Source organism: Corapipo altera, unplaced genomic scaffold (genome assembly GCF_003945725.1).
Source record: "Corapipo altera isolate COAL_440 unplaced genomic scaffold, ASM394572v1 61553, whole genome shotgun sequence".
Lineage (NCBI taxonomy): Eukaryota > Metazoa > Chordata > Aves > Passeriformes > Pipridae > Corapipo > Corapipo altera.
In genome coordinates, this window is record NW_020884918.1 from 1201085 (window position 1) to 1217514 (window position 16430).

At 42.4% G+C, this 16430-nt stretch overlaps 1 protein-coding gene across 16 annotated transcripts in view; it reads right to left on the reverse strand.

The window, feature by feature from the left end:
• CELF4 (CUGBP Elav-like family member 4) overlaps nt 1-4014 on the reverse strand; it is a 700139-nt gene extending 696125 nt beyond the window's left edge. For 12 of the 16 annotated variants that reach the window (XR_003529771.1, XM_027656125.1, XM_027656123.1 and 9 more), the window contains exon 1: nt 3418-3697. Coding sequence is in view for 15 of the 16 variants with exons in the window: in XM_027656125.1 (XP_027511926.1) it covers nt 3418-3697 (280 nt within the window). In the remaining variant the exon portion in view is untranslated. Of the gene's footprint in view, nt 1-3417 lie in introns of all 16 variants that reach the window. The other 4 variants (XM_027656113.1, XM_027656114.1, XM_027656110.1 and 1 more) reach the window with 2 other exon arrangements.
• Nucleotides 4015-16430: the final 12416 nt, after the last annotated feature.

Consider the following 16430-nt stretch of genomic DNA (forward strand, 5'->3'; position numbering starts at 1 on the left):
ATCAGCCAGAGCTGCTGGTGAGAGAACCTGGAACTTCACTCTCCTTTTGTGATAGTTTTTCTTGGAGGGGGGCAGAGTCATGTACTTTGTCTTCAGGTTCTTAATTTTCAATTTCCTCCTTCTATAAAGGGGTACCGCAATAGGATCTCTTCATAATATTTTCAAGAATACACATCCTTTGCTCTCGTTTCAATAGATTTACACCTGAAATTACTCTGGTTGCTGGGTTTTTACTTTAAACTAATTTCTGTCTCTCTCCTCCCAGCACAAACCCACTTTCTCCCCCTCCACACCCAAGGTTTTCTCTCCCTACACTTAAATAAACTACAGCCTACTATTAACCCTTCAATGTATACCACTGCCACAGCTTCATCCCCTGAATTAGGAATGAAATAAACTGAGAGTGATGGATCAATTAATGTATAAGCATTATGCATCTCTTATGGAAAGTATCTTGGGGTTTTGTATTGCCAACCTACCCCTGTGAGCCAAGTTGGACTATCTTTATGCAATTCTTCACCTATGCCTGCAAAGCAAAGCCAAAATAAGGAGATCTGAGTGAATACAATGCTTCACATGACTGCATTTACAGAAAGGAAAAGAGAAAAAAAATAGATTAAAAATGAAATAAAATTAAATAAAATAATAGAAAAAAAAGCCAAACACAATCCTCATCCTTCAAAGCCCCATCATGTTTTTTGACTTAATAGTAATTAATCACTACTGGCGAGAAAGTAATTTTTTTCCAGGTAGCCAGAGGCACATTTTTATCAGGATTAGCTAATAAATCAGCGGCATCGCTAAAAAGGAGTTCAAACTCTTCTCGGATGTACTAAATAAAACCGATCTCTGAAATGCTGGCAACTCAGTGTCTATTGAAGCTTTGCTCAAACCCTAGCCTGCAAAATAACAATCATCATCATCATTTTTCTTTCCAAAGTCCAAAACTTCTAGGAGGTTAAAAATGACTGTTTGTTTTGAGATGAACTCATGCAATCTGGTTTGATGAAGTGACAAGATTCCCCACCTGGCTTTTTTCCTAGGTTGCAGCTTTAAAACAGAAATGAAATGAGGGAAATGAAGTTAGTATCTTGCTTAATTCAGGGATATGTGTTAAACACATCCAAGCAAGATAAATGATCCCTCTCTCCTCTCTCTCTCTCTCTCTCCCTCTCTCTCCCCCTTCCTGAGTTTGTCTCTGTGAATACAGACATACAGTAAAAGCAGAACTGAACTGAAAGAAGGAGAATTCACATCTGTGAAACAGAAATTAAAGTTAGTGCATAGATTGATTAATTTCAGGTTTAAGATAAAACATAACAAAAGAATAAAATCTCATCAACAAATCAGAATAACCTCCCACCACCAAAAAAAAAAAGAAAATACTTTATCTAGGTGTTAACTCAAAGATTTCCTCTACAGTATGTTGAGTGTTTCTCCTCAGTGTAGCTTTTACTGCTGTTATTTTTATTTTACAGAAGCTTTAGATGATTTTTTGAAAACACATGCACACACACACACGAGCTCAGTGGCTACTATGACTATCGGACAAAATCTCCCAGGACCTTTCCTTCCCTGCACTTCTTACTATTATTTTTATTTTTATTATGAATAATTATTATAGTATGGATGTCATGTTTAAATGATGCCAATCAGACCTTGATGTGGTTTCTAGGAAGCTAGTCTGGAAAGAAAGTAAGGTTCGAAAGAGCTACACTGATCATTTTAAATATGAGAGTGGTGTTTGGAGCGACCGGTAAGAAAGGATGGAAGAAATATCCTATAACTTAGATTGAGTGCCTGGTCCCTGAGCCCTGAACATTTTCTCTAGCCTGTGTAAAACTGGTACTTTGCACTGTCAGGGTATATTTTCACTCACATTTCCTGAGACTGGAAGCGAGGAGGGGAGTGAGTGGGAAGGGGGAAGAGATGCCTGCTAAACATGCTGTTAAGTTCAAGATTTACAACTCGCCAAGGCATCTGGAAAGCTGGGAAGCCAGTAATGCCATTAACCGTGACTGTCACTACCAGGAGTCCACCAGGCTGGACTAGACACTGGTACTGAAGCTGTCCTGTTAAAGATGTAACTTCCACTCTCCTCGTAGCCCCGTGCAAAACGCTTTCTCCTCCTGCACTAAATCTGGAGTCACACCCCAATCACTTCTGATGCAATTTTTTTCTTTTCCCTTTTCTTTTTTTAAAATAAATATCTATATCATAAATAAACACACACACACACATTTACAGAATATAAGTTAATAAGGTGGGTCATATCACTCCCTGGTCTCTCCTGCTTCTAAGCGGGGTTACCATGCAAATTACCTTCAACTTCCTCCCTGCGAGTCCTACTTTCCTACCCGAGGATTCAAGCATCTCTCCCCCACCACACACACCCTCCCCCACCCCCCAAAACGTAGCACCATCTAATCTGAAATCCATCTCCGGAGAGTCTAAGCTAAGCAGGGAAATGAGCGGGCAGGGATGGAGCGAGTGAGGCATGGCGTGGGGAGTACATCTCCACTGCCTTTAAAGAAAACCTAAAAAGTTCTCGGGATGGACTTCGGGCGCATTAAAGTAGTGCTTGGAATATACCTGCTCAGGGACTTCTCCCCTCTGGAACTAAACTGCCACCTGTCCCTCCTGGCTTGCCTTCTCAAACACACACACACATCTCGGGATTTTGTGCACACACCCCTGCCCCGCTTGAGATGGGTTTCTTTATTGTTGTTTATATCCCTGTTCCCATGCTGAATAGAGCCAAAATGAAATAACCCCCAGGAGCAACTCACTCTCCTCCACCTCTTGCTTTTTAGAGGACTACAAATAATAATTGTAACAGTAGCAAAAATAAGTATTATCAAAAAAAAAAAAAAAAAAGAAAGGAAAAAAAAAGAAAAAAAAAGGAAAAGAAAAGAAAGAAAAAGGAAAGGCGCCGGTGCCAGATGCAGAACAGTTGTAAAATAAAGGTTCCCAGCAAACCCAGGGACAGACAGACGGACACACACACCCCTGGGCTGATGATGAGCGGCTCCCGAAGGTAAATACTGAGCACCCGCTCCCGCTTCAGCACCGCGGACAGCTGCCGCCGGCCCCGCGCCCGTGCCGCCGCTCGCCCGGCGCTCCCCGGGAGCAGCCTCTAACCCCTCAAAAAAGCGGGGAAAGAAATAAAAATACTAATAAATAAGCCAAAAGAAGCTGACTCTCTGCCCTGTCTCTTGCTCTTCTCTTCCCAGGATGGGTCTATTATTTCTTTCCCTGCCCCCCCAGCCTGCCGCCTCCACCCCCGGGCCAACCAAAAATGAAATAAAATGAAATGAAATTGAAAGGAAAGAGAGAGAGAAAGAGAGAGCCAGGGAGGGAGAGGGAGCCTGCCTTCCTCTCCTGATCTCTCCCGGGAAAGTTCAGGAGGTAACTCACCTTTGTGCATGCCAGTGAACCTGTCCTTCAGCACCGTCAGTTCATAGATCTTCCCGAACTCCTCGAAGAGCGGTTTGAGGTCTTTCTCGTCCAGGTTACGGGGGATCTGCCCAATAAAGAGCTTAATGGCATCGTGGTCCTTCATTGGGATGGTGGATGGGTTTCCGGGACTATGGTTTAATCCGTTCATATGCCCGTTGGTGCTGGGGTTGCTGTGATTGCTACTCAGGCTGGTATTGTCTGGTTGTCCGTTTGCTAACGTGGCCATCTTTATATACATAGAGAAAATCTTCTTTCCTTTTTTTCCCCCTCTTCTTTTCTCTCTCCCTCCCTCTCTCTCTCCCTCTCTCTCCCTCTCTCTCGCTCTCTCGCTCCCTCTCCCTCTTTCACACACACACACACACACACTCACACACACACACACTCCTCCCTCTCTGTCTCTCTCTCTCTCTCTCTGGGTCTGATCTGATTTTTTTTTTACATTGAAGATCTGTGTCCTTTCCGTTTAAACAGGCTGGATCGGTTCAAATTCCCAGCCAGACTAGGGGGTGGGGTGTGAGTGTGTGGATGTGTGTGTGTACGGGGAAGGGAGGCTAGGGGTGGGGGATTGCTTTTGCCTCTACTCTGGCTAAACCCCCTCCTCCCATCCAACAACCCCCCTGTCTGTCTGCCCGGCAGAAGCTTAATGGTATCTTCCAACACAGCCCCTGGCTATAAATAGCACTAGGCGCATGGCTCTTTGAGAGACAGTCAATTTCTATTGTGCCAAGTGAGCAAAGGGGAACGGTTGCGTTTTTAGGACCAATGATGATGATTTTTTTTTTCCTTTTCCTTTGCAAGCCCTCCGATCAATCGCTGTCGTTATAATTTCAGTGATCATCGGGAAATCTGCCTTTTTATTTGAGAGGGGGAAAAAAAACAAACCCAAGGTGTTCTGACTTCTTTCTATTATTACGTTGTCTCTTACTTATTATTTACTCTTGTTATAATTTCTCAAATGATAATAAAAGCAGTTCAGATACGGATGAATCCCCGGGCTTAGAGGTTGCTTTTGCTGTTGTTGTTGTGATTGTGATGTTACAAGCTCTCTTTACTATATCTGTTCTTGTTGCATCTAAAAAAATGCATGCTCTTTAAGCTTTTTTTTTTTCAATAGATTATGCCGCTGATGATGACATCAAGCTAGGAAAGCGCAAACTATATTATTGTAGCTCTTCGGAGGAAGACAAAAAATATCGAGATGACTGTTGTTAATTTTCCTGCTGCTGATATTTATTTTACGTACAGTCAGTGCGGGCGTTATCTCCTATACGGGCTGTGTGTGATGTGTGTGTGTGTGTGTGTGTGCTTTTGTATATTGGAAAGGGATTGATTAGATAAGATTTTCTTGCCCGACTTTCAAGCCATCAGGATATTCTGTCTGTCTCTGATGGAAACATAAATCGCATTTTGTAGTCATCAGTGATCGGGAGTTGCTTGTCCGAACAATGCTCTCTAGACAAAGTGTACTGTATGGTGGAGACGAAATCAGCTCTTCTTTCATAGCATCTGGAGGTGGGGAGGGTAGGGAGCCTCGGATTAAGGACACAACTCCCCCTTGTCCCCCAAATAATAATAACAGTAATCCGGACAGTAACAAAACAAGGCTCTGCGTGTGTTCAGAGCAATTTTTTCCTTCCTTTTTTTTCCCCCCTCCCCGTTTTCCTTTTCTCCCGTTCCCCTGCCTTGCCGTGCAAGCTGTGCGGGGATGAAGCTCACAGAAACACCAGCAGGCGAGCTCGGAGCAGCCTACGAGTTACCTGGCCTGAACCCCCGCTCCCCTCCCGGCCAGGCTGCATCCACCGGACCCCCGACTATCCCCCCGTATCCAGGGGGCTGTCCGCAACCCCCCACAGCCCCTCGGCCCCTCGGGGCCACTCGGCCATTGTTCCCGGCACCGCCGGCTGATCCCCGCGGCGGAGGCGGCGGCGGCCCCGGGGAGTTGGGAAGGGGGGTTTGGGGGGCAGGCTGGGAGCGGGACGCCCCTACCCCAGGCGCCCGTCCCCCGGGAGCGCAGGTAACACGTGTGACTGTAAACGGAAGGGTCAGCCGCAGAGGAAAGGAGGTTGTTAGTTTAAAATTTCAAACCTTCCTGCGCCTTTTATTGATCGGAATTTATATATATATATATATATATATATATTTAATTTCTGTTTTAGAAACAAACAAACAAACAAACAAAGGAGCAAGCTTTACCACTTTTTTGACTTTATTTGGCTTTTTTTTAATAACAGAGAGGCAAGGCAGTATCCTACCTACTCTCCCCCCCCCCCCCCCCGCCCCCCGCCCCCCTCCCTTTAAAAAAAAAAAAATAAAGAAAATAAATAAAGAAAATCACCCCAATGAAGGTGGCTCCGCTATTCCAACTACTCCTGTGCCTGAAAGTGCTCCCGTGCCCTGCCAGGAGAGGAGCGGGGGTGGATCGGGGGGGGCGGCGGGGCTGTGCCCCTCCCCGGGGCCGCCGCCGCTCCCGGCGGGGGGAGTGCTGCGGGCGGGGGGCGGGACGGGCCCGGCCCCACGGAGCCTCCCCGTCCCACCTCCCTGGGGTCCACACCTGGGGGCGACACTCGTGCGGAGCCCCCGGCACCCTGCGCTACCTTTTGCGGCTCTCTAAACATCTCCGGGCGCTGACGGGCAGCAGTGGCCGTCGGCCGCCGGGTGCCGGGCTGGTGGCAGGCACCGCGCATTGTCTGCCGCCTGGCCAGGCGTGCAGTGTGTTGGGGTCCAAGTGGCACTGGAGGGAGGGGGGAGAGTTTGTCCGTCTTCCTTTCCCGGGCGCACACCTGCAACCTTTAAAGGCTACAGACGCGGAGATCTGACAGCCCAGGAGCTGCTGGGAGGGTAAAACCCTTCTCAGACAGCCCCACTCCCAAATTCCCAGCCCTGTGACTCACCTGTTTTCAAATCCTGCCTTGTGCCTTGGACTGTAATAGAAGAATGACAACAACAACAAAACCCACATGAAACAAAGTCTTTCAGTTGCCCCCCTACACACACCAACATAAAAAATCCTAATATTCACTCTTTCTGATCCCTAAAACCACACCCATGGTAGAGCTAGGAGGACTCAGTGAAAGAAAGACCTTTTTTTTTAAAGAGGGAATATCCACTACAGCGAAAAGTGAAACAGCATTCGGCACTGATCCATCCCAGGGATAGCTCTGTTAACACCTTGTCCACGAGCAGGCCACTCTGCCTGCAATCACAGTTTATCCCAAATGAAAGCCAATTAAAAGAATAGGCCAATAGAAAAAGTCATTTTGCTGCTCAGTGAGGGTGTCCCTTTTATAACAATCTCTATTTTTTGAAACTTTGAGCTGGTCCACGCCCTGTTTTCACAGCGCCGTAAGTATAGTCATTTAGAAATGGATGCTGTTCAAGTACAGCCCCCTGGTGCACAGGCACAGCTGTGAGGGGTGGCAGGATGAAATAATACGGACACAAATATTGCTACAAGGGCTCGGAGATGAACACAGCTGCTGCTGTGGGTGGAAATAAGCTATACCCCATAAGCACCTTTACACATGTACAAGGGGCTGTAGTGGATTTTAAAAAGATACAGGCAAAGGAGGAGTGAAATTGTTATCTATAAACCAGCCTTTGCTGAACAGTTCCCAAGTGAGAAATGTTCCCTGTGTAATCACAGTGGGTCCAGTTCAGCAATCCATAAGCAAAGAAGTCCACAGAAATTTTGTAAGAATAAGGTCTTTTGTAACAGGCTTCAGTTTCTCCCAGAGAATAAAAAATATTTATCTGTTTGAAACCAAAATAAAGCAAATAAAGCACTTTACTTTTTTTTTTTTTTTTTTTTTTTTCCTTTTCTTTTTTTTTTGTTTAATGTGCCTACTTGCAGGGAATAAACAATCCCCTCCCAAAACAGTTTGCAGCCCCGTTTTCTCCTGTTTCTCACTCTGGTGAGTGTCTTTCAGGTTTTGGGTTGTTTATTTTTGTTTGGTTTGTTTTGTTCAGAACATAAACACTATTAATTTTGGGGGTAGATTGCCAGCAATTTTCACCTCCTCAGAAGAAATATTACCCCAAATCAACACAGCTGGGAAAATGCACTGACTTGGCCAGGCCAGGGGCAGAAGGATGCAGCAGGATCAGCCACAGGTATACACTCACCTCCTATGAGAAGGGGTTTGCAGACCAGGCTTTGGCTTTTAATGTGCCTTTCAAAGGGCTTGATTGATTGCTGTTAATCCTGTGAACAACTTCGGTGTTGTTAACAGGACTGCCCGCATTAAGTAAAGGTACTCGCATGCATTAGTATGCTCCTCGTCCCCATGACGTCAATAGACAGCTTTCCAATGACTTCCAGGAGGGCTGGATCAGGCCCTTGCTAGCAGCAAGTTTTTAATGAACACACCGTTTGGTGCAGCAAGGGGGGCACAGTGATACATCAGTCCTGACTGTCTTCATTCTCCGGGAAACGAGCAAGTAAAGAAGAAAGGCAGGAATAGGCTGAAAGGTTGCTGGAGGGGGATTCTTCTGCTGAACTTCAAACTCCTCGACCCATAGCACACAAACCCATCGGTGGCTGTATGATGTAAAAAGAATTGCAGGCAAGTTTTGTTCCAAAAAGACAAAAAAAAAAAAGTGTGAATTTTATTCTTAAATAGGTAAACTAAATAGCAGGCAAGTTTTGCTTCAAGTAAATAAACAATATGTGTGATTTTTTTTTTTTTTTAAATAGCAGTCTATTCTTCTTTAGATCTAGCTAGCTATATCAGCTCATATATTTACAGATTTTCTGCTAGCTTATTTTATTAAGACTTTTTTTTAAGTGACATGAGACTGTTAATAGCAAAGACACACATTCTAATCACAATTCAGATATAGCTATCAGGTTCTATGAAAGGGCCCGATCCTACCAAGTCTTCTAATTCAGCTGGAATTGTTTACTTCAGCCTGTTAGGCTTTACAGGGAGTGCTGACAGGATCAGGGCATATTAGCTACGTAATCAAATGAAATATTGAGAGCTGTATGTGGGCCCCTAATACATCGAACAAAGGGAGAGGGACTATCACCCACTAAACTTCGGGTGAGAACCCAGGCATCAGGGGATGGGCCCGATCCTGAAAACCTTAATCTGCATTGCTGTTAATCAGTCTCCTGTGGTCAGAAGGATTATTCATCTGAGGAAGGATTACCCATGTGAACATTTGCAAGATTGGTTCCTGAATTAATGCCTGAATCAGTGTGGGTTGGTTTTTTGTTTGTTTGTTTTAGTTTTTGTTGTTGTTGTTTGCTTTTTTTTCCCCCTCTGCCTTAGTTAGAATCAAGAAGGTTGATTGAGGAGAGAAATGAAAAATTATTTGTATCCAAAGGAGCTTAACACAGGATTGTAGGATACAGGCAACAAAAGCTATCAGTGTTTTAAAAAAGGAATTTGTTTATGGAGTCATTTTGTTATTAAGTAGCACTGGAGGTGGCAAAGTGAAGGCTGCATAGAAACCCAGGGTTAAAACAGGACAGAAAAATAGAAGAGAGTGTGTATTCATGTGTTCTGATGTGTGTTTAGACACAGGATTTGTGCAGATGCATGCATATACATCATTCCACTCCATTCAATGGATTCTGCTATTTAAACAGAGGTCTCCAGAATATTCCTATTGCCCGTGCTGTAAACACTATAAACATGCTGTATTAGTCCTTTGAAAAGAATATCAAGTTTATTATCTCCACATCCCTTTTCATAATAGGTATGTCCCTGTACATAATGAGTAATGAAAGCAAGCAAGCTTGCATTGTAGGGACAATAATACTTCATGTTAATATGGACCTTTTCATCATCAAATCATTGTGCAATCAATAACAAATTAATGCTCACAGCGCCCCTGTGAGGAAGGGAGATTGTGGTTTAATAGGAGCGGGTAGCACCACCAATTACAAAGCCTACTTGAGTCTTCCTATAATAAAATCCTTTTCAGCATTGATAAACTTTGTATGTTTTGGCTGAAATGCTAAGTTGGGCACCAGTATCCAGTTCAAAGTATTTAATTATTTCATGAAAATTTCATCTGGAACTATTTGTCAATCCTTGAGAACAACCCATAGGAGAACTGGTTTGAATTAAGTCAGATGAGATGTTTGTAAAGCTTCCCTGTCCCCACGCTTTACAGCATGATACTAAGAGCTGTCAGGAGGTGAAGCTCTTTCTCAAGTTTTTTGCTGTCTCTGGGAAAATCTGCCCCAAAGCGGCCAATTAAAAGCCTTGGGAAAATGGTAGTTCTCACATGCTCACTAGAGATGCAGATTTCCAAAACCAGATTCCCCAGTGACTCGGTTCTCACTGGGTTTGCTACAGCAGACAAGAGTTATTCCTGTCATTGCAGCAAAGGGCCGGGATAGACCAGGAAAAATTAGAATCTAGACACCTGAAACAAAAGCAGGGAGTCTGTTTTCCCTGTGCTTTCAGGGGCTGACAGGGAGATCCAACAGTGAGACTAGAGCAGAAACTAAAACAAAACAGCTGGGGGGAAATTCAGACAAGCTGGAAAGACAAGAAGGTTGGTGTATCACTGTGAAGGATTCAGAAGAGACACAAATGGGAAACAGGCTGAAGTTCAGACTCAAGGATAGTATCAGCACCATGAAATGATCCAGGTTCAGAGCATAAGTTGGAGGAAAGCATTAATTGTCTTAGCACAGTCTTTGACATGGGTTTGGTCCTCATTAGCCTCCTAGGCACCTTCTGGGTGCAGCTTGTAGGTCATCACAGACCATCATGGAGTTTTCAATAGGCACTACAGGGAAGAGTAATGTGTTTTTTATGGAAAAGAGCATTTAGCCATATGGGTACTTGGTACCATGCCATTTGGACCCAGGGTTAAAGAATTCTCCAGTTATTTATTTGCATTGACCCAGTTAGCCACAGAGAGCTTTGGAGGAAAGGTTGTGCTGAGACACAGCAGTCTGCTTCTCAGTAGGAGGAATCTGGGAAAATGGAGAGAAATGGGAAGGGAGACAAATCTAAAGGGCAACTGTCTGTGGTACAATAATGGAGAAAAGAGAGGGGTTAAAATACTGAATATGATGTAAGAAAACATTGAAAAACAAACTCTGGTAAAACACAGAGAATCTGAGAGCTCTGAGGCTGGTAAACTCAGGAGCTGGCCACTGAAAGACTGAGGTAAGATAAAAGAGACAAACCAAGAAAAAAAAGAAAAAAACAACAAAAAATGAAATCAGATACAGGACTGGAACAGAGAGAGGAAATACAGAGTGAGAAGGGGTGGATCTGAGAGGGGGATGAGTTAAAAGAACAGGAGGTTTGGTCTGAGAGAATATTTGCCCCTAAAATTCCACTCTTCTGTGTATCTGAAAAGTGAGGCAGAGTCCCTCGGTCCTCTACAGTCAACAAACAGCACTGCACATGCCATCTACTCTGTGAATGATCATGTAATTAAAGTCTGAATTAGAATGCATCTGTACAACAAAGGAAAATCCAGGTTGTGCACGTAACCTCAATTCTGGGAGCTCTTAATATTTAAGTGCTTGTCTTTGCCACCAGAATAATTTCCTTTTAATTAGGGCTTGTGTGTAAGGAAAAAACCCCTCCTCCTACTTTTTTTTTTTTTTTTTTAATATATATCCAGTTTGGGATTTGGGGACTTTAACTTAATTTAACAAGGTTAAAGATGGATTTTAAGCCAGCTTTTGGAGAGTGTTGTCTTCCCAGAATTGTAGTCACAGTCAGTGCATATTCTTGGAAAATCAGGCCCAACTCTGAAAAAGACTTAAGCAAGCAGCTAATTTGTATTTGGGTACGCAGCTGTTTGCTGAACTTTAGAGAGAATGAAGCATGGAGATTAGGTGTGTGACGTTAGTATCCCAAGTCACTGGTCACTTTTCACATGGACTTTAAGAGCCTCAGGGGAAAAAATGGCAAAGGCAGTGCTCAGATTCAGAGGACTGTGATATGCCATGGCATGTTTTACTTCTGAAGATGTACCCAGTCTCATTCTGAACAATGTATGTTGTAGGCACAGTCTCAGTACTTTATTTGTGTGCATGGATGAATATTTGTTTTAAAAAAAACCCATTCTTCTCCTATTTTATTCTCCAAGTAGCCAGAGGGAATGACAGTCAGGGTCCAGCATTAATGCTGCTGATTTCACGTGCCTCATTCTGACAGATGCATGGCACGGGATCAAGTGTTGACTCTGTGTGTGTGTGTGTGTTTGGGGGGCTGTGAGACCATGTGTGAGTGTATCCACACATGCACATGTGTGGAAATACCATAGACAGAGAAAGAGCCAAATGTGCAAAAATGCTCCTCATCAGCTTTCTCTTATAACTTCAGAGTATCCTTAAAGAATTTTTTTCTTTCTCTCTGTCTGTGTCTCTGCCTGTCTCTCTGCCTGTTTCACTCCCTTTCTATCTGTTTGTCTACATATTTCACAAATATATCAGTTCTTTCCTGTCTGGTAGATGATATCTCTACCTGCATTATTTGTTACTGATGTTGCAAATATGTTCAGTTTCCTTAACAGCCAAATTTCTAAATCCATCCTAGAATTTATGAATGTAATAAAATTTAGACCTGTTCCTATACTGTTTTAAACTTATATGTATATATATATATATATATATATATATTTTGTCTGTTTATGTCCAGGATAGTAAATCACCCATAGAGTGGTCTGTCTTCTAAAGGCTAGATGTGCAGACGGGGACAACAAAGGAAATAAACAAGGATAGTCAAACTGTTCAAGGCTCCAAAAGCAAAGGGAGAGCATACTCGTGGTTTTAGCTAACTGCTGAGCCAACCTCACATTAATAAGTTTATGGAACAAAACCAGAGGTCATCTGTCTACTGTGTCTTAACCCAAACGTGCATTCTCTGGGAGAGTGTAGGGTCTTCATCGTTTTAAAATTACTTTTACACCTGGGAGCTGGTTTTCTCTCAGACACCCTTCCAGTATCTCAGGAAAACTGTGCATTGCATGTACCTTCCCATGTTCTAAAAGTAATAGTTATAGTACAAGTGACAGTGTAATACAAAGACTCAAACTCTATTTGTTCCATTGACTGCAATACGAGGGTGAAGAGGTCTCTTCCTGTGTTTCCAGCTGGTGAGTTGTGCTGGACCTGAAATTAGAACAGAAAATTTTTCATCTTTTGTGCTTTCTGCATGTGTCCATTTAATCTAGGAGGCCCAGGTACCTCTGCAGTTGATGCTGAAAGATAGGTTTTGTTGAGGGCTGTTCTCCTCTCCAGACCTTTAACTGAAGAGAAAATGGTAGATTTGAATACAGAAAGTAGAAGTGCCAGATCTCTAGGAGGTAACAGATGAGAAAAATGCTTAGAAAAATTCAGAAGATGGACCAATAAAGGAGGGGGGAAGAGAGAGAAACTAAGAGGGAAGGCAGGGGTGAAGGGAAAGCTCTAACTCACGGTGAAGGCAGACTAAGGTAAAAGAACTACAGCTTCCAGGAAGAACTAGAAAAGCTGTGATGAGGAAATGAGTTGGGATAAGAAATGCAGAGGCTATCAGAAAAGAATTGGGTGGGTAAGGCAACTGCTACTTTTCTGGAGAAGCTCTGAACAGGCACTTAAGGAAACTAGATTCAAGAGCTTGGAGGGGTAAAAGCAGTGAGTCAAAGAGGTTGTGCATGGGGAGAAATGGTAAAAAATACATAGGCACTCCCAGAGTCCGTAATGGAGTAACAGGTCTCTGAACCTTGATGTAATTTCACAGTCTTGAATTAATGAAGGAATCTGAACTAAATGTTCCAACTCCATCTGCAGTGGCTCCTCATGGAAACCTTCTAACTCTGTCATGACAGGAAATAATGGAGTGAATGTAAAGATGTCATGACCTTTGTGAACTTATCTTCACTGAAAAAGAACATAAGATGAACAGAGAAGTTTCTACATGTATTTACATGCGTATTTTGACATTGAGACTTAGGATATGCCAACATTAGCTTCACGTACAGTTGGAAGTCAGCCTCCTTAGAAATGTATGTAAGAGAATTCTAATCCCTTGAAGAATCAGGATTGTGGGGAAATCAGCTACTTTAAAGATTTTAGATGGTTGAAACATGTCATGTAATGAGGTCACAATCTTGCACATAGCAACATATTTTGTATCTTTGAGGTTCAGTTGTTATGAGATGAAACATTTTTAGCTAAGAGATGTCTACCTCTAGGTGATCCTTTTTTTTTTATTTTTTTGCAACCACACAGCTCATTCAGTTGAATGTCTGTAACTCCAAATAGCATGTGAGCCTCAGGTTTGAGGAAGATTCTCCTTCCAATATGTGGTCCAATCAGGTTGGAAGAGTCTAAAAGCCTAAGTTGTCTTCCACAGTCACTTCAAGAGCTCAGATTAAGGCAATAGTCTTGCTGGTGGCTTGTGAGTTTCCATTACAGAAAGTGGAGTGGCCTGGTTTTCAGAACCCACAGTAGTTTTTGCTTTACTGAAGATGTAGGTATGATTTTTGATGACTGTATTCAGCAAGGAATTTCCTTCCAAAGGAGCAAATGCTACTGCCCAAAGGACGTCAGTTCCCTCTATCTTTGTCTCTACTGAGGTTTATAGAAAATCTAGATCAGGTTTCACAGCCCATCTCAGAAAAACCACAGCTTTTTAATTTAAAAGCAAGAGCTCTTTCATATAAATGCAATTCTGTTTTAAAGATGGTGTAAAATATCTTAGTCCATATCAGGTAAGGATCTGCTCTTTCGTGCTAAACAAATAAGAACCATTGTTGTTGTTAAAAACCTCTATTCTATTTTTTATGAAAATAACAACTAAGTGAGAATGAAACTGCCTAAACATATAAGACACAAACCCACCATATCCTACACCGTGCCTCTTGGTTTCAAGGCACAAAGATTTATCTCAAGTGTTTTTAAGCACTGAAAGCTGCAAAGAATTCTTTATTATTGCCTCTCAAATGTACACATCAAATACATAAGTATACATTTTAAAGAATTCTTTTGGCTGTCACATCCCCTTTCCTTTCTTTCAAAGCACTTAATTTGGTCAGCAACAGATTATATGCCAAATCATCCCCAGCCATCATGTTTCATTTGATTTTGCTATACTTGCCATAGAACATGTTGAAGGCTTGGAAATCAAAACTCAATAACGTCAGGTGAGCTCAGGAGAGCATTGTGCCTTCTGATAAAACAGTACATCAGCCAAACAATCTCAGTGTGTACCCTAATATTGGCCTTGATATTCTGGGACATTTCTGCCACATATAGATTTCAATGGTTTTAATTACTGTGGTGATATTAATAGGGTCATATTCTTCTTGTCCTTAAGTTCATGTAACTGGAAGACACTTTGTTATAAGTGCATTTACATGTGAGTTGGGGTCAGGTTGAGTAGTATTAGTTCCCAAACTTAACTGAGTACAGAACAACCTGTAGACCAAACAGTGTTTCTCTGTCCCTGAGCTCATATTAGGATGAGATTCAGGACTGCATCAAGGCTCCTGTGCCATGGTTTCCATGGAAAGGAAAGTGAGACACGTAGTCTGGATGGAAACTATTGTGTGATTTTTTCAGATCCCCCTGATTTGAGCAATCAGGGCATTAAAATAATGATGATTTAATGAAAGGGACAAAATAAGTAAGTATTTGATAGTCAGTTTGGATGCAGTCTTTATATATTTTGGCTTAAACTGAACCCTAAAACAATCAGTAGACTTTCCAAGGTTCTGACGTTTGCATTGTGCTGGAAGGAAGGGATGTGAATAAGAACTTAGTTTCACTCCTGAATCTAGTGCTGCTCACAGTAGTGACTTCATCTATCCATGCTGACCTCCAGTTTCCCATTTTCACTGAGTAACAGACTCAGTAATGAAGAGTCATTCTGGTTTTTTTCAAAATTGATGAATTTAGATTTTGGCCCATACCAGATGCCAAAAGCAGAGAGGTGAACCTCCAGTTGAATCTCTGGATGACATTTTATTCCTGAGTAGTCAAAATTAGCAGGTGGAGATGCTTTTATCCCTTTAACAAACTCAGAGATTAACATGGAAGAACTCAATGAGTAGTCACTAGCTGATGTGAATTCCTAAAACCAGGTGGGAAAGTTTCAGTTCCAAGTTCATAAATCAGCCAAAAATGAATAGAAGAAAGGTGACTATGGTATATAAAGGGAAATAACAGTTTCCCTGGACACAGTAATTTCCTGGAGATAACTTGCATGATGGTGGACTGAGGTGACTGGGAATCTTAGAAATGATGAAACACTCTTCTACAATACAACTCAATGTATACAATGAATGCAAAAGGCTGAATGTAATGCTGTTGTTGGCCCTTATCCAGTCTTCTGATTGAATAACAGTCTGGAATCCTGTACAGTCTCAATCAGACAAGGTCCAAGATGGAGGAAAAGAAAGCAAAGACAGCATAAATGCACTGTCAAATGTGAGGACTTGGATGTGATAATAGCGCGTTTTTTTAAAGAGAACGGAAGGTGTGACACTCTTGAAGCCATCCTCTCAGAGTCTGTCCAGGGAGAAGTTCAATGTCTCTTGGCAACAAGGAAACAGATGCATCTAGAGTTAATAATGTTACCAAGACCAGCATTCTCTTGCTGAAACAGATTCTAATATAGAAGGCTACATGTGAGCTATTTTTGTCCCTACAATGACTGCTGTGTTTGCCTCTACTCCCGGCATCACTCTCATTGTACTGTATGTAAAGCACTTTAGGACACGTTGGCTATGAAAGGAAGTTCAATTTGTGAAACCAAATTCTATTTTACCCTCAGCCACTGCACACTGAGCCGGGTCAGCTCTGCATTCATTTAACTTTTTTTTTTTTTTTTTTTTTTACAGAATTTCCAGCTCCTGCCTGCCTTCGGAGTTACCAAGGAAGCGCACACATGATTTTATATAAGTCATACAGATATTATGGTTTTATGTGTAAAAATATATACACGTTTGCACATACACAGAGAGACTCTGTAGAAATGACTCATAATGACAAGCAAGAGACAGGG